Raw genomic sequence first — 24,296 nt, 5'->3', positions numbered from 1 at the left:
GAAAAGTCATTTTGAAAAGAGTGCAGTTATAATTATCGGTATTAACCCTTTGAGAGCTGCATGTCTGTCCTGCAGCGCAAACAATGAGAGATCCCTGGTGCACGGTATTCCAAGTACACTTGTGCCTCTCTTCTTTGGTATAAGTTAATCCGAAACTTTTATTTTTCTGAATAAAATTATTTCCAGTACTATTTTTTCCCCCTCAAAAGCCAAGAAACATATTTCGAACCATTTTCAAGTCGATGGAAAACAAACATTTTTCTGTTCAAGTTCAAAGATTTATGAACAAACCCCAGAAAAATGTAAACAAAACAAGCTTGATTTTTAAAAAAAAAATTAATCTTTGCATATGCTAATGTCAAGTTTTGTACCATTTACTTTGAAATTGTATTTTTGCATAGATTTTAATTTATTACAGGTTAGCACAAATCCTAACAAGAATGCAGCCACTCCAGAACAAAGATGCTCAATCCTTTTGATAGACATCTGTATATATTGTGGTTTGGTTTGAAAACTTCCTTCACGTTGTGTGGTGAATGGTAACTCAGCAACTAGCATCCCCTAATAATAGGGAAAGCTGTGCAGATAAAGATAGCTCCGCCCTGTGGGCCAGTCGCTTCCTATTTATGAAGGGCCAGGGCCACGTGCAGTCGCACTGTTTACAACTGACTATATTACACTCGGCGCTCCAACAAGCCCCTTAAACCTTCAGGGTCTGGACTCGCTAACCGCCCAGAGTTTGAGAACGATTTGTATTTCTTCCATTGAAGTGAGGACAGGATTCTTCTGATTCTAACAGCCCTTAGGATATGTGTGCAGTGAAATGGCTGCCCTGGAGGAGAACTGGATATGACTGCTAACTCTTTAGACTGGAGTGTTTAATGGATAAAGCCAACAGTTGCTGACAGTCACCACTCCTCCACCCCCACTATTGACAAGCCAAGCCGAGGAAGTCTGAGTAATGCTGGATTTTGCACGTTTTTTCTGGTTTTCTTCTTTCCTATTTCTAGTTCAGAGGGAGCGATGCACAGGCATGCTCTTTGTCTTTTATTTTTTTGTTTAAAGTATGTGTGTTGCACAGAATGTGTGCAGCTCAGACTGAAATCATACCGTATCGCAGCCAAGAGCCACAGGCGTTCAGGTTTTGGTTAAATCACAGATTCCGGACAATCCGTATTTTGTAAAATGTGCCGGACATGTGGATGCCCTATGCCCAGCCCACACTGGGACGTTTTCACGTACTGTATACGGTTTGATTTCCAATTGGTCTCTCTATTCCATTGCTACCGCCCCTGCGAGGAGTAAGGAGAGGTTGCTGTAGGACGGCGCTGTATGCTTTTCTTTCAGTGTGTCCTAACTTGTCATCTCATTAAATATTGTGGATGGTAGAAATCTAAACTAACACCAGAAAATCCTGGAAACACTCAGCAGGTCTGGCAGCCTCTGTGGAGAGAAAAAATGGAGTTAACATTTCAGGTCTGTAACCTAACATCAGAGCTCCTCATCAAAGGTCATTGACCTGAAACACTAACTGTTTTCCTCACTGTACAGATGCCGCCAGACCGGCTGAGTATATTTTTGTTTTTATTGTCGTCTTATTGACTTTATAAAGGACCATTCCAAAGCACTGAGTAAATGTGTGGGCCAGTCGCTTCCTATCCAGGGCCACGTGCAGTCGCACTGTTTACAACTGACTATATTACACTCGGCACTCCAGCATGCCCCCTAAACCCCCTGGGTCTGGACTTAGTTCCCAGCATGGTACTGAGCCATGCTGGCTGGGACAATGTTAACTCTGATCCCTGGTCTCTGATGAGTTAGCTGAAGTCATCAGCAGTCGGGATGCTACAACTCGTCTTAACATCCTCAGGCTAGGGTGTATTTTTAATCCTGATTTCTTACACTACAACAATGGCTACACTTCATAAAGTGCTTAATTGGCTGTAAAGCACTTTGGGAGGTCCTGTGGTGAAAGACACAATATAAATAAAAGTTCTTTGTATGATCAATATTTGGTGACCTCAGCATGAATGGACATCAGGTGAGGTACACAATTAGACTCAACATTGAAACTCTCCACATTCAGGTATTCTGCATAAACTCTCTATTTAGGATTACACGTGAAGAATCATCATTTGGCTGTGATAAAGGATGGTGGCTGATTCACTGGGAACCATACTTCAGTATGTCAATAGCTTTGCAACAGGACAAGAGATAATTGGATGGGGGTGGGTGGGGGGTGTTGTGGGGGGTGAAGGGAAGAAAAGAAAGCAGCCGTTTTTAGCATGAGGGTTGGTCAAATAAGTGATCTGCTGTTTCAGATTGACCAGAGGTTTCAAATTTGAACAAATTAATAGTTTTATTTTCGCATACTTCTTGCCTGCCAGGTTACGGACCGTAGGTCAGCATTCAACCTTGAAGAAGCCCTTAGCCTGGTTTGAACAACAGTCTCAGAGAGGCTATGCAATTGCTGGATTTGGGGAATGAGAAAATCAGTGTCACATTAGGGCCGTGGGAGATGGTTTTCTGAGACTCGATTAAGGCATGCTGCTGGGGCAACACAGAAGGCACCTTACTATGCACATGGCTGTACTATGCCTGGCCTGGGAGTGCTTGATGCTGATATAAGATGTCTCTAATGGGAAAGATTTTGAATTGCCAGATTAACATCCCTCAACTTGATAGTCTTCAAGGAACAGAAATTTTGGTTTGCGTTTGGTTGGACAATTCAAACTTAAATATCCATTCAGATTATCTGCGTTTTACATAGCTGTTGCCTGCCACGTTACAGGTCATGGGTCAGAGTTCGAACAGTGAAGGGAGCTAATAGCACTATCCATCTGGTATTTATCTCATCTTTTCCTGGCTCATATTAAGAACACCTAAGGGATTAGATTCTCCAGGATGTTCTGCACTCAACAAACTTCTGGCTGAAGGAGCAGCATAGTTGAAAACACACCTTCACTGTTCTTCCCCTGACTCCTGGTCTGAAGCAGGGTATTGTTCCTGCACTGGGGATTGCTGAGGCAGGATGAGATCTTGGAACAACCTTCCCCCTGAGCTGATCGCCTGTTGGTCACCATGGCAGCAGATGCTTTGACAGAATTTTCACAATGCTATTCTTAAAAGAAGTTTTATATTAACTTTTACAAAAATAGTTCAGACTGTCACCTTCATAATAATACAGGCGAGAGCATCTGCACAAATTCTGTAAAACACCAATTAGGACATAGTAAATACTGGGGCCACCTCTTAAAAAATGAGATAAGTGTAAGGAATGCAATGAAGTCCCCCTCCGCGGGCCATCTGTAGGCCTCCTGAAAGATGCCCCGACACAAGCAGAGGCCTCAGTAGGTCCTTCAGGGACCGGTCCTTTTTTCATTATTTTTCCAGGCCACTCCAAGGATTTGAGAATATCAGTAAAATAGTGGCACACATTAGTGTTAAACAAAAGCAGTCACTACAAAGTGGGGGTGTACTTTGGGGGGTCCAGATAACGCCATTGACCACAAAGGCAAAATTTCTAACAGTGTCTCTGAATCTTAATTGTACATTATTGCCTAGAAGAGGTTGGAGAGGGGGGGGGACATTGTTATTCTTTGCATTAAAATGCACTGTTAATTTTGAGGTGGTTTTATTCAGCTTAGGGGCCCATGTTATGGCAACAGCATCTGTCAGTGCACACTGACTTGTTGACGATTGATGTCATTGACAATGAAGAATGAACAATTGTGCTGTTAATCATGCAGGATTATTGAAAAAAGTGATTAGCTAATGTGTAGAATAGCTACAGTAACAAACCAGATGCCAGTGTGGGGACTGATAGAATAAAAGAGCACAGAATAAAGTCATCATGCCTGCCCAGACGTTTTGTAAGAACTGTCCAGTTAGTTTGATTTCCTTCTCTTTCCCCCATAGCCCTGCAAATTTTTTCTTTTCGGTTAGATATCTATTTTCTTTTGATTCTACTTCCTATTTTAGTCATTGCATTCCACATCATAACAACTCGCTATGCAAAAAATTTCTCCACAACTCCCACCTCAACCATGTATCTTAAATCTGTCCCCTTTGGTTAGCGAACCTCTTGCCAGTTTATTTTTACTTACTCCAATAAAACCCCTCAGAATTTTGACTATGACTATTAAATCTCTCTTTAACCTTCCCTGCTGTGAGGGGAACAGCATCTCTAGTCTCTCCATGTGACTGCAGTCCCTCATTTCTTGTTGTATAATTCTGGTAAATCTCTCTGAACCCTCTCTAAGGCCTTGACATCCTTCCTAATACGATGTTACCATTCCTATATAGTGGCTGACAGTGGTTGGCTTGTGAGCTCCAAGCTATTGTTAGGGTTTCCCTTTGGGGACTGAGACATAAGGATCAGGACAGCCCCAGATTTAATCTTCAGTGTGTGCTGAATTAGCTGATCTTAATAGGTGTGCCAGCTTTTGATAGTAATCAGGAGCTGGGGCGCTAGCTGCTTTGTTCCCCCCAGCCCTATCCCAGGATGACAGAGTGATATGTTGGTGTCTCTGTTGTGTGAAGGCATCTTTTTCCAGTGATCCATCCTGCATTGCTCAAGAATTTCATGTTGGCTACGGATGGGACAGGGCTCAGTTGTGGTTTCCTTCCTCTCTGCAGACATTCCATTGTCTAAATAACCATCTGCAGTATAGCCACTTGAGTGAGGTACCAGAAGGTATCTGGCACCCATGTAACCATATGCCAGTAAACGTCAGTTTTGTTAAGATACAAGGAAGAACATTGGAGGGATGGAAAAAATAATTGCTACTCCCAAGCACATCAGGCAGAAATGCACTCCCACGCACAAAGCCTCTCCTTGTTGTGCATTTTTTTTTAAACTTAAGTGGTTCCAAATTTGCAATACGTTAGTGTACAGGCTTTCAATCCCACACACGCAGACATCATTAAAAGAACAACTTCCAGCATTCAGTGTTGGCACATGCAGGTTCAGATATCTGTACTGCCTGATTCAAACTTTATGGAGATTGAAAATCTTTGGTTGTGTCATATCAAGAACATGATGCATTTAGAAGGACTTTGCAATTAAACCATCACTGCTGGTGATTATAGGGATCCTCTCTCACCATCTCTTCTAGAATCACTACGTTGACCGTGGCTAGGATCAGAATTTTTAAAAATTCTTTCATGGGATGTGGGTGTCGCTGGCCAGGCCAACATTTGTAGCCCACCCCTAATTGCCCTTGAACTGAGTAGCTTACTAGGCCATTTCAGAGGGCAGTTAAAAGCCAAGCACATTGCTGTGGACCTGGAGCCACATGTAGGGCCAGACCAGGTAAAGATGGCGGATTTCCTTCCCTATAAGGCATTAGTGAACCAGATGGATCTTTACAATAATCGATGATAGTTTCATGGTCACCATTACTGAGACTAACTTTCAGTTCCAAATTTTGTTAATTGAATTTAAATTCCAACAACTTCGGTGGGATTCGAACCTATGTCCCCAGAGCATTAGCCTGGGCTTCTGGATTACTAGTCCAGTGACAGTACCACTCTGCTATCATCTCCCCGCAGTAAGTAGGTGAGACTCCATGAAAAAATGGAAGAATAATCTGATTTCAAAATTAAAGCTCTCATCAGACAAATCCATTAAAGATTGCAGACCACAGCAATCAATGACAATGAACATTGGTAACAGCCTGCAAAAGTTAAAGAAAGAATTGCATTTTATATACCATCCAAAAGCACATTACAGCCAGTGAAGTACTTTTGAAGTGTAGTCATTGTTGAAATGTAAGAAATGCAGCACCTCATTTGGACTCAGCAAGGCTCCAAAAACAGTAATGTGATAATGACCATGTCATGTGTTTTAGTGATGCTAGTTGAAGGATAAATATTGCCAGGACACCAAGGAGAGCTCCCCTGCTCTTCTTCAGAATAGTGGCATGAAATCTGTTCACCTGAGAGATCAGAGAGAGCCACGGCTAAAGCCTCACCCGAAAGATGGCATCTCCGACAACACAATGCACACTAGATGCTGCATTTGAGGGTGAGCTTGGGTTAGGTGCTCTAAGTCTCTGGATTTGAAACCATGACCATCTGACCAGAGGGGAGAGTGCTGCTCTCCATTGCTTTATGGCTGCCATTAAGATCAAATGCAGAAGCAATGTCTTGCATTCTGACGGCACATTTATTTAGGCACATGCTTGCTAGGCATGATGTTGAGGCTTTAGAGATTGGGTAACATTGCATTTGTGACCTTTAAAATACCAGACCAAATAGTTTTGATTCCCTTGGGTTGTTAATTTGCAGAATTGGAGTCAAAGAATCCCCCACCTTATCCTAAACTGAGTGCTAGTTCTCTTTGAATAATTGTACATGCAAGGGCTATGGGAAAAGTGAGAGTCCCAGGCCTACAGCTGAGTCTGAAGTAAATGTGCACCATCTGCTTGAGCCAAAGTAAGCTTTGTAATGCTTAGAAGTGAGCTGTAACCAGTTGTTTTAACACCACCGATACTTTGGCTTGCGCACGTAAATCCAAAACTTGCCCTGCCTCCGGCCTAAGGCACTTCCAGTTGGAGTTGGGCAGTCACAATGTTGGTCAGGTTAAAACTGCTTGCAGAATTTTTCTATGTACAGCTTCTAAACTGTTCAGCACCATCGCTATTTGGTAAAGTGCAACTTTTGAGCACAAGGCTTTCTAAAGCTTCTTGAAAGATTACTTTTTTTTTATTACTTTCCAAAGCTTAGTTAAAAAGTACAATGCCCTGGCAAATATTTATCCCTTAACCAATATCACTTAAACAGATTATCTGCTCATTATCACATTTCTGTTTGTGGAATCTTGCTGTGCGAAAATTGGCTGACACATTTTCCTACATTACAACAGTTAGTTCATTCAAAATTGCATTGGTTGTAAAGCACCTTAGGAGGTCCTGAGGTTTGGAACACGCTATATAAATGCAAGATTATGAAATCACCAGATTGTTGTGAAAACCCATCTGGTTCACTAATAGCCTTCAGGGGAAGAAATCTGTCATCCTTAACTGGTCTGACCTAGACATGATTCCAGACTCACAGCAATGTGATTGACTCTTAACCTGCCTCTGAAATGGCCTAGCAAACCACTAGGTTGTGTCAAACCGCTGAAGAAAATTCAAATGAGCAGGACTGTGGATTTCCCAACACCACATGGACTGCAGCGGTTCAAAAAGGCGGCTCACCACCACATTCTCAAGGGCAATTAGGGATGGGCAATAAATGCTGGCATTGCCAACGACGCTCACATGCCAAGAATGAATATTTTTTTAAAAAAACCTCTGCTGCGTCTGAACCAAAAGCTGCACTCAGTTTGAGATAGCAGGATCTTGGAAATAAAGTTTGGATTCAATCCCACTGCCAGTTGTCTGTAACATGATGCTGAGTTTGTTGAAAGCGGAGATAAGGTTATGCAATTAGGTTGGGAGCAGTGAGTCTTACTGTGGAAAAGAGAGAAACTATTGGCAACAGCAAGGAGACACAAGCAGACTAAAGTTGAGAAGGAAAAGCAGACCAAGAAACCTGGAAAAGAAAGGAGCCAAAGGCATATCCTGGATGATATGCTGCACCAAAATTATGAATTGTTTTGATAGAATGAATGGGAAAGACTACACTGAATGAGAAGTCAATGAGCAATGATAATCAGTTTAAAGTTATCATGACAAGAATGAGGAGAGAGTTTAGGAGGGTTGTTGGGGCATGGAATGGTTTGCCTCAGTGACTTGTGATCATCCATACTTTTAAGGGAAAATTGGATAAATATTTGCAGGAAATACAAAGCTACACGGAGAGAGCCAGTTAGGTCAGGATTGCGGTGGCAAAGTGCTAGCACAGAAACAGTTGGTTGAATCGCCTCCTGTGTTGTAACCTTCTACAGTTCTAAAACTGATAAAGGCACAGGAAACAGCTGGGAATTTTTGTTTTGTCATTGTAGATCAGGTATATGGTAATTATCAGACACTAATTCCTGATGTCCTTGCTGAAGTTCTGAGGGAGCTTCCAAAGATGGGGCAGCTTGGTTTGCACAAGCCATTGCGCTTGGGACAGCGTTCTGCTTTCATTGTTCCAGTCACACTGATTGGCCTCACGTTAATAATGACCATTTTGTTAGAGAGGGAAAGGGGTCATCTTTTTGGGCATGGGCCTTTGGTTTGAGGATCCAGATAGGGAGAAATTCAATTCAAAAGAGAAACAATAATTGAAAATAGCACCTGGCAGAGGAAGCTTGATATGCCAACCTGAAAGTGGAGAAGATGCCTTTTTTTGAGAGAAATATAATGGGATGGCAATTATAATCAAATTATCAGACATTTTCCAATTTGACCTCTACACTTGTGAATTGGTTCACCTCTTTCTTCATCCACCAGTCTCCTTTCTCTTAATCAGGGGGATGCTTCACGTATACGGTGAGAGAGTAGATGGATGGTGTGACTTAATAAGGTTATAATTTCGCCAGCTTGTCATTGACCATTATATATGCTAATACAGTAACTCATTATCATGAAGTAACAATTTAAAAGTATGAATGTTTACAATTCTCATACGGCTACTGCAATGGCCTGAGGTAAGATGGCAGTGCTTAGGGTTATAACAATCTAGAAATATTTTGCTGTTCCCAGTCTACAACATTTACCAATTGCTCCAGCCTGTTTGAGGTAACAATACCACTTCTATTTCTCTCCCTCACCTTTTTGTGGAGAAATACACAGTTTTTAACTTGGTTATGCTGCTGCTCTACAAATGGCAAGAATTCATTGTGCATAGGGTGTCACAACCTTGTTCCATGGCTTGGTACACCAGTGTGGCTTGATGGAGATTTGACATGAAATGTGCAGCATAATCTGTAGCAGAGTCTCAGATATAGCACATAGGCTTTATAGCTCCTCATTCTGCCTTTGAAACTATGCCATAAGATAATGTGCTGCGTGACTGTAGTCCTTTTGTTAAGCTGTGAGTTTCACTAAGGTAAAATCATGCTAAATAATCCTTCGGTAATCATGGTCCCACACTCTCTCCAGTGTTCTTCCTTTCGTTCTTCAATGGAAATGTGAAAGCTTTGCAATGAGCTGCAGATCTTCTTGAGTGTGCACATCTAGAGCACAGCCACCTTCCGTAAAAACTCACACATGGCCTTGCCGGTTATATTTCTCGAGGCTCAAGATTGACTCATGTTGAAGAGCTTCCCATGCTTCCCGTAAAAATTTAGGAAAATCTAACCTTTGTTATGTTATCAACAAGAATGTTGATCACGAATCTAAAAGAGGTGGTTCATTCCCCAGGGCAATGCCTTGACCAATCAGAGTCAAGCTTCCTGGTTTAAATTTTAAACAATGCTTGGCAGTTAACTGTCAGTCACCACCCACTGGTGGAACCTCCATTGCAACGCCTCTACCAATCAAATCCACATGCCAACCAATCAGCATTCTCTTCTCATACAGTACAAATATGTTGTTTTCCCTGACATTGGTATTTTCTTGTGAATTGTCCTGATGAGTGCAAGACAAAAAGCTTCAACAAAAAATCTCTTTTTTTCAGCAATACTAAAAGAAGTTAGGTGTAAGCACACATCCGAATTTAATTCCATCAGTGCCAGCAAAAGGCTTAAACAACACTCGATGAGCACCCATTGAATCGACCTTACTATCACTGGGGAAGACATGTAGTATAGAGAGGGGCAGGTAGAAGGTGTGCTATGAATAGCGAGGTATGCATTGATGATACAAAGAGAAGGCAGCATGTCGGGGCAGATAGCTTAGGAGACACTTAGGTAGCGGTAGGGACAATAATGGGAGACATGCACACAAGGGGTAGTTGAAAATTGATGTTAGTGGTGCGGGTTGAGGGGATCAGCGGAGCAAGAGTGATATGATTGGGAGAGGTGAGTGAGTTTTTCACAATATGCACTATAATGGATGGGACAGATAAAAAGTGCTGCCCAGTGACTAAAAGCCTCGCACTGTTGGAGGCAGACGGACAGTGGTTCACATTCGCTGATCCATTTGTGCTGGTTGCCTTTACTGCACCCTGACTAAACATACTAAACGTAAACAGAGCCTTCTGCTTTACCCCACAGAAATACTGCAGCGAATTCCCAAGCTTTAATTTTTTTTTGTTGTTTAAATTCCTAATGAAGTGCTTTCAGTTCAGCCTATTATTGAAACAATGGACTGGGATCAGAAGGACTGGAAATGGATGCTCTGAATCAAGTGTGGCGTTCCCTCCTTGGCACTGGTCCAGCTCAGATCCCTGTTTAAAATGGTTGAAGTTGGGGTGAGCTTACATTGCCACATTGTATCTGAGAATCATCGAAACTGCAACACAGGAAGAGGCCACTTGATCCATTGTGCTTATGCCAGCACTTGCTCTTCAGCTCGAGCCTTTCAATCTAATACCATTCCCTACACTTTACTTTCACAGCATCAATGTCAGGTCAAGCAGTTTTGGATGTGCAACAATGCACAGTATAATTCAGGACAATACTGAGTGCCCTTAAGCTATGGGGTGGATGGACTCTTGTACTCTCCCTAGTGGTGAGTTGTGGTGGTGGGGGTGGGCTGGGTGGCGGGGGTGGGGTGGGTGGCCAGGGCGCGGGGTTTGATCAGGTGGGAGGGTGGGGACCCTGCAACCCTCCCACCTCCACCTTGATCAAATCCATGTTGGGAAGGCCCATGGACACCTTTCTCACCCAGTTGCCAATTGAAGTGGGCAATTAGTGCCCACTTAAGGACCTCACTGCAGCTGGCATTAACCCAGTGGCAGGTGGCATACCTGTGGGGAGCACAACAAGCAAACCCATGAGGGGTACTTGTGGGCTCCTGGTAGGTTGGGGGGTCAGGGGGTGGGGTCCCTCATTGAAAGTGACTGACTGAGGGACCCCAGCATCGGGAAGGGAGAGTTCCAGCTGCGAGCCCCCCCCCCACCAATGAACTCCCCTTCTGCCATCACTCAGTTGTGGCCTGGGATCCAGCAATGATCCGAGGCCTCAAATGGCTGTCATACCGGCAACAGCCACTGCCTACCCAGTGACACTGCTGTTCAATAGAGCTGCTGGTCTCTTATTGGCGGGCAGCTCTAGGCAGGTAGGACTTCCGCCCCCAGGGTCCTTGATCCCAGGGGAAGGCCCACTGCTGGCCTGTCAAGTGCTTGAGTGGAACAAAATGCAGTGATCCTGCATGAAAAGAGGCAATGCCGGGGAGGGCGCGGGGTCTCACTGGCTCTCTAGCCAGCAGCTGAAACCCCCCATCGCCCCCACACCATTCCGCCCATGAGGTGCGAGACTCCCTCCAAAAGATCACGTCATTTGTAGTCCATAAAATGTCGTGTTGGCTTCCAACAGTTTAGCTGACTCTCCAGCTTCTCAATTTCCAATGGGTTTAGGGCTCCACTTGTCAAAACAGTGGGCCCGTTGAAGCAGTGCCAGCAATCCTCAAAGAGATATTCAGAGTGTTGTAACATTGTAACCACTATAAGGATTATCGTTAATCCTGACCTGAGCCACATCCCTCTGGAAAGGCACAGGGAGAGTTCTAGAGCGCTTCCTCAAAATAAGGAAAGGAAGTCCAGAGTTGTCTCTAGTTCCTTAGACAACCGTAGTGCTTACATAGTTGGCATTGAAACATTTAAGGGCGGAGGGTTGAAAGAGATTCAGCGATATTAGTGATTTTGGTTTGTAATAATCCAGATAATAATCTATTGGTGTGTAATGAATCAGAACTATTAACTAATTCTGATGATTAAGATGCAAGAGAATGTGGTCCTAGAATGTGCATGGAAGAACCTCAGGATTGATTGCTCGTGTCAAAGGGATCAGGTTATGAGGAAAGAATGGAGGAAATTGAATTTTTTACCCTTGAGAAGAAGGGAACCTGTGGAGGTCGTAAGCAGGATAAATGAGGAAAACCTGGAATACTGCTACGAATTAAGCCGTGACAGTATACATCAAGGGATCACAAGTTCACATTGGTGAAGGGCAAACTTAAGAACAACTTTGGTGGTGATGTGTGCATTTCATTCAGGGAGTTGAGTTGCTGTGGCAACATGAACCTTTACATGCATGTTGTAGCTTGGACCTGTGGATAATGATGGTAGAGGCTCCAGATTTCCCTCCATCACATGGCTGACCAGGAATCTCCCCCGCTCTTACCACCTGCCATTGATGTGTGTTGGAAGGATTTACAGGTTGGCAATCAGGCTGTTCAGCCACGTTATGAATGCACCTTCCATGGCCATCAAGTCCTGGGGTGGGACTTGAACCTGGAGCTTTTGGTTTAGAGGCAGAGACACTACCAACATGCAACAAGACCTCCTTAAGAACTACACTAGCAAATTATTATTCACAAAAAGAGTGGTCAATGAATGGAATGGCTACCCAAGAGTAGAATCATAGAATCACAGAATGATTACAGTACAGATGGAGGCCATTTGTCCTATTGTGTCCATACTAACTCCCTGCAAGAGCAATTCACCTAGTGCCATTCCCTGGCCTTTTCCCTGTAACCCTGCAAATTCTTCCTCTTCAGATAATGATCAAATTCCCTTTGAAGGCCATGATTGAATCTACCTCCACCACACTCTCAAGTATTGTCTCCCAGATCCTAACCACTCACTACGTAAAAAGTTTTTCCTCATGTCCTTATTGTTTCTTTAGCCAATCACCTTAAATCAGTGTTTTCTATTTCTTGACCCTTCCCCTCATGAGAACCGTTTCTCCCTGTCTACTCTATCCAGACCCCTCATGATTTTGAATACCTCTATCGAATCTCCCCTTAACCTTCTCTTCAAGAACAGCTCCAATTTCTCCGATCTACCTAGGTAACTGTAGTCCCTCATCTCTGGAACCATTGTCATAGATCTTTTTTGCACCCTGTCTAATACTTTCACACCCTCTCTGAAGTGTGATGCTTAGGATTGAGCACGATACTCCAATTTTGCCTTAACCAGTATTTTATAAAGGTTTGGCGTAATTTCCTTTGTTTTTTGTCCCATGTGCCTCGACTAATAAACACAAGGATTCTGTAGGCCTTTTGAACAGCTTTGTCAACTTGTCCTCAGCTTACCCTGCTATCCAACCAGACTCCTCTGTACCTGCACCTCTTTTAAATCTATATCATTTAGCTTATATTGCCTCTTCTCATTCTTCCTACCAAAATGCATTCCTTCACACTTCTCTGTATTAACTTTTCGCCAGGCTTTGGCATGTGGGTGTCATTTGGATGGACTGTCGGAAATTAAGCAAACCTCAGAATAATGAGGGCATCCCAGGCAGCAACATGCAACGCTGATGAAACCTTACCCACATCATAGTGGAGGCAAAGAATCTGGAATCGGTTAAGACGCGGTTAGATACCGATATTGAGAGTTGAAGATTATTTCTAGATGGACGAACTGTGCAGAAGCTGAATTACATTTCTCATCTATGACTATCTCACACACACAAACACACACATACAGTCCTAATTTTTTCCAAACCTTATCTCAGAGGCACTGAGACCATCTGTAACATCCCTCACACTTTTTTGGCTAAAAACTACCATCTCAATGCAGACTTGGGGATTCAGCTTATAGCCTTCACGATCTGCATGACATTGAATAGTTCTTTGCCCGCTAAGGCATCAGCGAGCTGGTATTAATATGTGAATGTCTAAGGTTCAGAATGCTCTGACTGCCCCTGTGCCAACATCACTGTAGAACCGGAGAGTGCATGTCAGAAACAATCAAGGCAGGATGTTGTTATTTTGCTTCACTCTGGTCAGGGTTTAGCATTTCCTAATCACCGCTCAGTATGTTTAATGCTATTAATGAGGGGTCTGCTTTGGCCTAGCTGAGATAATGTTAAGTAACAGTTGTTTTGGGCAATTGGATTAAATAATAAATCATCCTGAAATGTAATGCACAGGGTTGCATATTAGTTGCGTTGAATGCATACTATTCACTTATTTATATAGTGTGGGTTTAATTTTTCATCCCCTCCTCCTGAGGCCACCTTTCTTCACCCACACATACACAGATTAGAGCATCGAGGTTCTTGCCTGAACCTCTCGCTGGGGGGATTTCTGCTGTAAATTTTCTCAGATGATTTCCAAGCGCTGGCGTATTCCAAGGGTATTCCGAAAACAAAGTGCTTGTCTCTTTAAAATAATATGTGCTCTTTGCTCTTTTTGTCTTTGAGGCATCTGGATTGCATCAGCCTTTTTTCCAGGCATTAGTCTGATCAGAAGTAACCTCATCTCAGCTTGTTGAATAGTCCGTTTCTTCCTCCTGGTCTTGTCAGTAAGCATAAACAACAAGTGGGTGTTGAATATTTTTTCTTCAGCTCATCCAACTGCTCCACATTTGTTCTTGTTTAGCCTTTCTGAACTACAGAAGTGGGGAATTTAGTGCTGTGCTGCCTGTCTGCCCAAGCACACTATCCTCAAAGGACCTATAACATGCGGTGCTACGCAGCGGGTAGGGCACGCCATTTCCGAAATAGTGCCGTTGCCTATCTCAGCCCCCCCGGTGGCTCAGCGAAGGATCCACGTGAAGCCCAGGCATATAAATCCGAGCCATTAATTATCAGTTGGCTTGGAAAAGAGGTCAGGCAGTCGCTGTGAAGAGTGCGTGGCACAGGACAAAAAGTACAAAGTAACGAAGCACCTGCAGAATCTCATTGCACCTCACAAGCAATCAGCTGATTTTTCAAAGCTCTCATGTCAGGATGGCGAAAAGGCCAAACGTAACCCTTTAACTGAGTGGACGGCATTGCCTCCTTTGAAAAACAGGCACCATATTTGGGTCTCCTTATGGTCATTTGACATGTTAATGACTTCAGAGAGCTTCAACAGATATCTCTGCGCTGATTGAGATTTTGAGAAGTGCGTCAATAAAGTGAATTTCTGGCACCAAAGATGCTTTTGAAAACTTTCACCAGATTTAACAAGCCAATTCTATTTATAAAGGTAAGTCAACCTGAGTTGGAATGTGTCCGCAACACTGGAACATTACTTGAACCAAAATAGTTGCGGTAACTACACAGGTCTGTGTTTAAACAAACAAAAGCACAACTCTAAATTTGGCTTGATTACTCTGAACGTACATTGCTTCATTTTGTGTTTTCTTTCTCTTCATTTAAGATTACTTCAGTTGAGTTCTTTAAACCTCTTGGGGGTAGAAACTTGTCTTGTTTGGCTGTTCAAAATGGGAATTATTGGATTGCTCGTCTATTATATACAGTACCTGATGGTTAATTCTATTGACTGCAGCAGAACTGAATATCAGAGGCTGCGAATAACAGGTGACCAATCCAATAATACTCATTTTGCACCACTGCTAGTGACAAATTTATACCCAGTAGTCTTTATTGTGAGTCTGTAGTGTAGTTCTGCATTGTGGGTCTATATTGTGAGTTATAGTTTAAGTCTGTACTGTGGGTAAATATTATGAGTATGTAGTTTACATCTGCACTGTGAGCCTAGACTGAGAGTCCATACTGCGGGTCTATGTTGTGAGTTTATGGTGTGAGTCTGTATTAATTAATACTGTGGATCTATATTACGTGTCTCAAATAAGAAAATGTAATGGTCTATATAATGAACACAAAATAAAATTACTTAAAATGTGCAGCAGCTCCATTAACATCAGAAAGGAGAAAAGACCATTTCATATGTGGGTGAGGCCCTTCAGTGGAAAACATCCAAAAAGCCAACTCCTCCTTTTTCCTTCAAATGCTGGCCGACCTTCTGCCCAGATTTAACATTGTTGATTTTATTTCCGACTTCCAGCATTGACTGCTTTTCACTTTATCAAGACGACTTGCAGTCCGGCATTTCCACTGCAGGAAATTGGACAGGGAAATGGCTCAATGACCAGTGTGACAGGGCATCATGCAGGACTTGGATCCTTGGCAGAGACTACAGTGACAGCAGACGTCTGATTGCATTGCTGGACTGTGCCGGGCACCACACAAGCTGGCTTGAAAGCTAGCGCCCTCTCTGAACTGTGGAAAAATTAGATATGATAGTAAACTTTGCTAAGCTCCACACCTAGTGCAGAGGCTCAATCAACAGAGCTATAGATTTGAGAACTGGGTTCAGAGGTTAATGCCCTTGATTTTCTACGCTCCCAAGTTTCTGCTGGAGAATCTTAATGACTAAAAACTTCTGGAGTGCCGCGATTCACTCCCAATAGCTTCCATTCACAATTCTCTGAAATGAGCAGAGCCTTGTACAATATAATCTGTAATATATATCGGACCTGCGGATTCTGCCAATGAACTGCAGACCAGCTCCCAATAAAGCTCCAGTAATGTAACTGTAAACCCTAATCCTCTTGTGTAAATGTTGTGACACTTCAACAGCAATACACACGCAAGTGCACATCTACATGGTGGAGGTATCAGCAGCCTGAAAACTATATGAAAGCAGAATCAAGCACTTACATAAAGCCAGAACAATTAAAAACAGCTAAAAAAAAAATCCCAGGTAGTGAATCCAAAGATGTGATGTAAATTAGGCGACCATTCTCAACCATTCAAGCTTTGCGCTTTTGGTTTATGAAGCACTTGAATATATTATCACCTTGTAAATGTGTTCATGGCCCCATTCCACATTCCTTCCCTGCCTCTCTCCTGATATACTATTACTTACTGTGAAAGCATGGGTTTTTACGTCACATATAAAAAGTGCTGAACTGGAGCCGTGATATTTGATCACCTCACCACCTGTGACAGTCACATCACCAAGCAATGAGTACTCTCTCTCTTCCAGTTTATTCTTCTCTATGTTGTTTTTGCTGCAATCTTATGATGTTTGACCTGACACCCTTAGATTCTAGAATCCTGGGTGTTTAGAAACCCTAATTGGTACAATGTGTTAAACATTTTACAGGTGACTCCTCAATCTGCAGTATTTTATTTAGTTTTGATTAAAATTTAATTCAGTAGATCTTCTCAGCAGGAGTTTAGAAAATTATCAAGACAGGAAAATATTTTCGAGCTTCCATCTTCCTAAGTCAAAAAGCGCAGGCAACAGTCAATGATGTAGGTAAACATGTGCCTTGATTTTTCAGTTTACCATGGCATTTGCACATGTGTGTGTTTTGGCCTCTCACCACATTCTGACTGCTTTTTGAGTGACTTCCAAAGCTTCTCTGTCAACACGGCAAATTCTTTTCCTATTTGCAATCCAACTTGTCTGAAGCCAATCTGCGTGAAATGCTTTCAGTGCCCACAGCATGCAAGGCAATGCAGAATTTCCATGAAGATAAATCGCAGTTAACGAGGAAAGAGAAAGACATGCGCTCTTCCCCATCCTTTTCCTCCCTCTCTGTTTCCCTGTGCTCCTCCCCACCACCTCCCCCCTCCAAAAAAATATAATAACATAATGGAGAAGGAAAGCTAGGACAAACGCAATTGAATTTGAGTGAAAGCATTGGGAGAGAAGAAACCGGCAATGGTTTATTAAAGAAAAGCAGTGAAGGTTAGATGGATCATGGAGGCACGAAACATGCTGCGAACAATTCGAGTGTACTTGGCTGAGACCGTGCAGATGTTAGCATCTGCATCATGGGCTGACCAAGCATACCCAGAAGTAAAACAACAGTAAAAACTGGGAAATATGAATACTGGTCTGAACTGGTCTAGTATACCTTAAAATAGAACACCAGTAAAAACTGGGAAGAGTACTGGTCCGAACTGTTTTTTCCTTCTGGGTACCCAGCGGGCTCCATTACCAGCTGTGCCAGCTGTAGGACCTGGGTGGAATCCTAATTCCAAATCCCGCATAATAGGATTAGATGTGATCTAAATCAAATAAGGGGTGGGTCATGTGTGTAAACAGAGCCACTGTTTGTGAGGCACTTCCACCCGGCTGCTAATCACTTGAGAATGACTTGTAAGCACAGGTAGAAGAGAGCCATCCTCTTGTTATTTTGAAAGTCTCATAATTCTGCTCTGCTGAGACTTGCTGCGGAGAGCAGTGAATAAAAGCTTTTATCCAACTGCGACCCGAGACACACTCTCATTTTGCCCGAATCCATCAGGTTCTGCCACCTTCCTGCCTCATGGTTACATTGCCCCCATCTCCCATTCAAGTATTGGATGAGATGCTGCCGAGTATCATTGATTCTATAGAAGCCATAGGGACCAGAACGGCCCAGACGACTTTGTGCTCCACTTTGCTTTGAGCTAAGCTTGAGTGATGATTGGGCCACAACAGCTGGACTCTGAATTCTCCAGGCTAGGAATGGAAACACTCAACTATCAGAGATAGTGAAGGAGTTTAACTGAGCAGTGAGGCATACCAAGGTCCCGAATTTCACTGCCCGCCAGACCAGCACCGGCTATTTTTTCCTCTCCCAACTCTTGCAAACGATAACAGGGCAGATCCTGCATTCCTGGTTCATTTCCCATTTGTCTGTCCTCATTCCCACCACTCCTCGGAGCCACCACACGAATCATGGTGATAGGATTCAGATTGCAATGGAAATAACCCCAAATCCAACAAGTGGAGAGATGGTACCCTCCTCACTCCATTGCTTACCGACTGAAGGCCAACGTGCCCTTGCAATCTTTCGCAGCCTGCACCTTCTACTAGTGTTGCGCTTTCTTCGGGAGCTGCACCTCCTGCCCCCTCAGCACTGCTGGCAGCCTCGCTTGCATACACACACCCCCATCTCCGTCCCACCCTCACCCCGCCCCTCTTACTGTCTTCCCCACCTCGTGTCACAAGACTTACCTCAGGCTGCTCCCAGAAAGGCAAGAAGCCCAAAATGCCGTCCAGTCCCACTGAAGGCCAAACTGCTTGTGGAGTCTCATCGGTCAGCAGCCGTTTGCACTGATTATTTAAATGAAGCTCAAGGCCCAATTTCAGGGCAGCCTTTCAGTTCATACAACATCGAAACAGGGCCCAAATTCTACCCTAGGTGAATTTCTGCCCCCTCCCCCTATCATCACTCCCCACCATTTTTCTTTTTCTTCTATCCTATGAATCAAACACATTAAAACTTGACTTAGAATTTAGAAGCTTCCCATGTAGCAGAAAAGCACATGCTTGTGCCTGTTTCTGTAGCTATTTTGTTTCAGGGAAGAGGTCACCAGCTTTCACTAGAGGCGATAGCTTGATGGGCACCACTCCACATCAAGCATGTATGAGGGACTAAGACCTCACTCTGTATATTTTTTTTAATAAAACATATTTCTGTATGCTCATTGCTAATCTCTGATCATTTCAAACTGGACAGAGACCTGAAAGGGCTGAATCTATATCTGTCTGTGACCCCAAACAAAAGAAGCTACCTGGCAGTATCGGGGAAACTTGCACATCATTATCCCTGAAGAGTCACTAACGACCCCCTGTGGACCACACAGACCAAATTCAAAGAGAGCTGTACAAAGGCCATCTGCATTTCACAACCCCAGCTGGCCAACAGGAGTCCACTCGTCTGCTAAGACAAAGGGCCCCGCATCCTTCCTTTCAATTCTTAATGGTCAAGACATTTGTCAAAAACAGTGTGGAGAGGTGGGAGTCATGTGACATGGGCCTCTGGCTTGTGGAGCCAGTAATATTTCCCTGATGAACTGCAAAGCCTCAGTCTGCCTTTTTTACCAACTGACCAGCAGCCTCACAGACAAGGAGATCTGACCCAGGTTGGACCCCTGGCCCCATCTGCATTGTTTCTGCTGGAAGTTCTGCATCATTGCCTACAAGATTGATTCATCTCTGCATGCCTATCTCATTGTGTGAAGGCAACACCAACAGAAAAGTGAATTATCCAGCATTGGCTTTCAACCCACCAACCTCTGTGAAGGAATACCTCATTGGACGTTGATTCTGGACTCTGGAACTCATGTGAAATAATATTTCTTTTCTCTCTGGTCTCTGCACTATGAATCTTTTTCTCTATCCCCCTTTTTTTGTATGAATGCAAAGGAGGCAACATTACGACCCTCCTCCCACGTTTTGAGTGTGTATAAATAAACTAACCCTTTGAGTTCATCCAACTTGAGTTTGCTGTGGGTTATTAATAGAAAATTGGATCATACCAAAATCAAGGGGTTAGGAAATATGCCACCACTTACAAAGGGGGAAGCAAATCAAAAACACCTTTCTGTTTACAGACAGGTGGTGAGATGAGAAATTACTGTTTAAATTAACCCCCCCACTCCTGTCCATAACACATGGCCGACCAGAGGACTTCCCTGCTTTTACCACTCGCCAGAGACATGTGGAAGGATTTACAGGTCAATAATCAACCTGTTCGGTCAAGTTATGAATGCACCAAGCCCTGGAGTGAGACTCGAACCAGGAGCTTCTGGCTTAGAGGCAGGGATGCTACCCACTGTGCCACAAGACCACTTCTCCATTTAAACTTGGCAAAATCAATAAATAGTTAAACAAGTTTATGAGTGCTGACAATATTGGCTTCAAAACATTAACTGATTTCTTCTCCGCCGATGCTGCCAGACCTGCTGAGTTTTTCCAGGTAATTCTGTTTTTGTTTTGGCTTCAACAGGAGGTCCCACCCAAGACGTTAACTGAACTTCCTCTCGGACTGATTTGCTGCAAATTTCCAGTATTTTTCTGCACATGTCGGAATTCTAGCTCTCGCAGCTTTCCTTTTAATCTCTTGTAAACTGCAGCCCCTTGTCCTCCTCTCTCAATAGACGCAGTATTTAACGTCCCTGCAGCATAATGGCTCGAGACTTTCAGAGGCCCCAAAGACCCAAATTAGAAGAGACAGAAATGAAATGCCTGTTACTCGTTATGTATTGGAAAGGTCCCAGACCAGTCTACTAAACATGACATTCTCCAACAGAGCTTTACAGATTAGGTTTACATTTGTTCAGCCGACCAGCAGACACACCAATAAACTCGAGCTGGTAGTGGACGTCACACCGATGCCTGCAAATTAATGGGGGCCAATGTCTGAGCAGTCATCATAGACATAAATCACAGGAAATGGGGGGAGAAATGAGTACAAGGCTTTTCTTTCTATTTAGTAATTTATCATGGGAAGTGGCACATTAATAAACACAGGTCCCCCGAGGTGAGGGGATAACAGAGATAAATATGACTGCCAAATCTAACTTGCATCTCTGAGCCCGCAGAAAGCAGAGGACTGTGGGAATTCAAATTCAGGTAATATAAAGCTTATGTGTTTTTCTTGTACACATTTACGCACTTTCTTATAACTTTAAGCAGTATTAAATCAATTGTTCCCACAGTCACTGTTATTTCGGCACACTGTAACTGAGCAGCATAGTTCTGCTTCAGACATAAGTATTTAAGTATCATTTCTACTGATTGGCTAAAGAACCAAGAGGGAGATGAGGTGGATTTTTATTTTTTGACAGAAAGTTGGTACCATCAGGACACACTGCCTGAAAGGGCGATAGAGACAGATTCAGCAGTAGCTGTCAAAAGAGAATTGGGTATGTCCTTGGAAATGAAAAAGATTTGCAGGGCTAAGGGGAAAGAGCTGGGGACTGGGACTAATTGGATACCTCTTTCAAAGGAATGGGTGAATAGCTTCTGTTTATGCTGTGAATTAAATGAGCATTATCTGTCCTGAAAATGTTTGACCAATCTTTACAATGGTTTGTTTGTAAGTGCAGAGTGCAGTTATTGAATGACTATGGGATGCATCATGCCATTTGTTCAAGAATTTGATGTGGTAGGGTTAGCACGTGGCATTCCTAACGAGCCAAACAATAAAACGCTTGCCAAGTCCTTCTCTCACAGTGACCCTTTAAATGTTTCAGAGACGTAAACAATGAAAAAGCAGAGTTACAACTGGTTTATGATTGAGTTAAAACTCCTGATATATCTGGTAGGTTGATGAAGTATTATACTCAAAAAGGGGATGAGCTGTGAAGTTTTTTTTTACCAATTGAGGACTTTCTGATATTCTGCAAGTGCCTGTGTATTGGAAAGAGACAGGAACAACCACTATAAATAAGCTGCTCATACTTCCAAAAGGGTTCAAACTGTAATAGCGTTTAGAGGAATTATAATGAATTTCTTGAGAAAATACCTTTAGGTGTCAGCAACTGTTCAAACTTCCAAGCCTGACAAAGATTTGCTATTGTACTTATTTAAGCTCCTACACGTATTTCTTAACAGACCATGTATTATGTATTCTGGTTTATGGAAATATTGGGTGGATTTTAACTGTGTAAGTGAATGGGTTTTGAGTGAGTTAAAATCTTGCCTATAACTTCCAAACATGCTGAGTAATATCAGCAATTTCACTCTTACCAGCAGTTTACCTTTGATAGAGAGACTATTTAAATAGAGCAAACTTGCATCACTAGTGCTGTGCACTTGCTGCTAGTGTGCAGCCAACTTGAAACTTGCCTCTGGCATCCAAAGATGATGCTTTTAACTTGCTATTGTTACCTGAAACCTAACTATCAGCTCTTAAAATGTTACCAGTATGCGGAAGGGTTCCCCACACTCCCACTTTGGGTGAGAGTTTCCCAAAATGGGTGACCAGTCTCCCGAGTGCTACTATTGGCAACTTGGGAAAAAGTCTTTGTCAGTGCAGTTTGTGGGTGTGCTGCACCCTTGGCTGGCGTGGCTTGCAACCGAATCATATTGCCTGAGCTTTGCTGGTCCTGCCATATTCAGAAGTCACCGTGTCATTACTGGTCGTAAAAATGGCGGCAGCAGGGCCAGCGTAAGTCACCTGGAAACTCAGGGGGCAACTGGAGGAGGGGCAGAGAGAGAGAAAGTAATACAACCTGGCGGGGAGAGAGAGAAACATAGCCTGGCAGAGAATGGGAGGGAGAGAGGGAGCTACAGAACGTGGAGGAGAGAAAGAAACACAAACTGGAGAATGGAGGGAGGGAAGGAAGGAGAGAGACATAAACTGGGATGGGAGGGAGAGAGAAACATAAACTGTAGGAGGGAGGAAAAGAGAAATAAACTGGGAAGAGAGTGGCTGTGTTGGCCTGTGATGTGAGTTGTTGTATAATGTGTTTTATTCCTGGAGTCAGGCAAGTTTGATGCTTTTCTCTGAGGACTGTGTTCATCTCTCTGAAGCTGGGCTTCAGCTCTGTGCTGTGGGGAGTCAGTTTGGTTTTGATTTTTATTTATTATTTTTATAACTTGCTGTGTATTGTATAGCTTCAGAAAGTAGCACAAAATCTTTAATTATGAATTATTTATATCAAGGATGTTTTTATTGAATCAGTGGAATACACTTGGTGTTCCCGATTGCGGTTGTGGTAGAAACATCACAGAAATTGTTTTAACTTAAACATTAGTTATCCTTAAACCTTCCTAATCTTTAATCATCTTGCTAGAAAACAAAATAGCCAAAGTACATATAATAGCATTCCCAAACAGCGTGCAGACACCACGTGATCAAATGTCATGTGCATAATCATCATATGAGTGGAATAACGTGATTGGATGCCGTGTGACCAAATGTCACATGATCAAATCTCCAGGAATATGTCAGGCCAGAGTTGGCTACCTTAACACTGGGGGTATGCTGAGCAGAACTCTTTTTAGTTTGGTTAACTGTGTCAATCACAGAACTTTGCATTTGGATGCTCAAAAAATGGCACAGTGGGCAGTATAACTGTGGCTGCTCACTTGCATTTCACTTAAGAATACACCCAGATCGCATAAGTCCAGTGCAGTATAATTCCAAAATAAAAGAACAAAAATAAAAAGACTCAAGTATAATGTACACTCTGGCACAGATTAAGAAGGCAGAGATTTTTGTGAGGTTTCATCCCACTTAAACTAAACAGTTTCATTTCTTTTAAGCTCTGTCTTTGTGAGATGGAAAACACAGCATTTGACAGAACTGGTGCAATCTCTAAGTCCCAAGGCTTTAAATTGCACCGAAGAAAATTAAGTTCTGATTTACGAAAGAAGTTGTTTCTATTACAGGCTATAAACATAAAGTTTGGTGGAAGCAATTTTGTTTGTCACTGATCTGCCCACTTTCCGCTTCACAGTCTCAAGGTTCTCGAGCCCTCGTCCAGCTGCAAGAATGAGCAGAAAGCGGGCCCTGTCCATCTCCCCGCTGTCTGACGCCAGCATTGACCTGCAGACTATGATCAGAACATCCCCCAACTCTCTGGTGGCCTACATCAACAACTCCCGAAGCAGCTCAGCAGCCAGTGGATCATACGGGCATCTGTCAGCTGGTGCGATCAGGTGAGGCATTCAGCATTGAGCAGTCATTAAGTTTGCCCAAGTAGACCCAGCTTTGCCTGCTAACCAATTGTGATTGAGACTGGATGGTTCATCTATGGGATAATTCGCACAGAGCCTTTGAGTCTTGAT

At 43.1% G+C, this 24,296-nt stretch overlaps 1 protein-coding gene across 4 annotated transcripts in view; it reads left to right on the top strand.

Annotated features, from left to right (window-relative positions):
* Nucleotides 1-24,296, top strand: part of gli2a (GLI family zinc finger 2a) — a 354,425-nt gene that overhangs the window by 273,446 nt on the left and 56,683 nt on the right. For all 4 annotated transcript variants that reach the window (XM_078552577.1, XM_078552579.1, XM_078552578.1 and 1 more), the window contains one exon: nucleotides 23,966-24,167. In XM_078552577.1, the coding sequence (XP_078408703.1) occupies nucleotides 23,966-24,167 (202 nt within the window). The remainder of the gene's footprint in view (nucleotides 1-23,965; nucleotides 24,168-24,296) is intronic.

Source organism: Cetorhinus maximus, chromosome 11, assembly GCF_964194155.1.
Source record: "Cetorhinus maximus chromosome 11, sCetMax3.hap1.1, whole genome shotgun sequence".
In the NCBI taxonomy this organism is placed as follows: domain Eukaryota; kingdom Metazoa; phylum Chordata; class Chondrichthyes; order Lamniformes; family Cetorhinidae; genus Cetorhinus; species Cetorhinus maximus.
The sequence above is the reverse complement of the archived record's forward strand: the minus strand, read 5'-3'. Positions and strand labels throughout refer to the sequence as shown.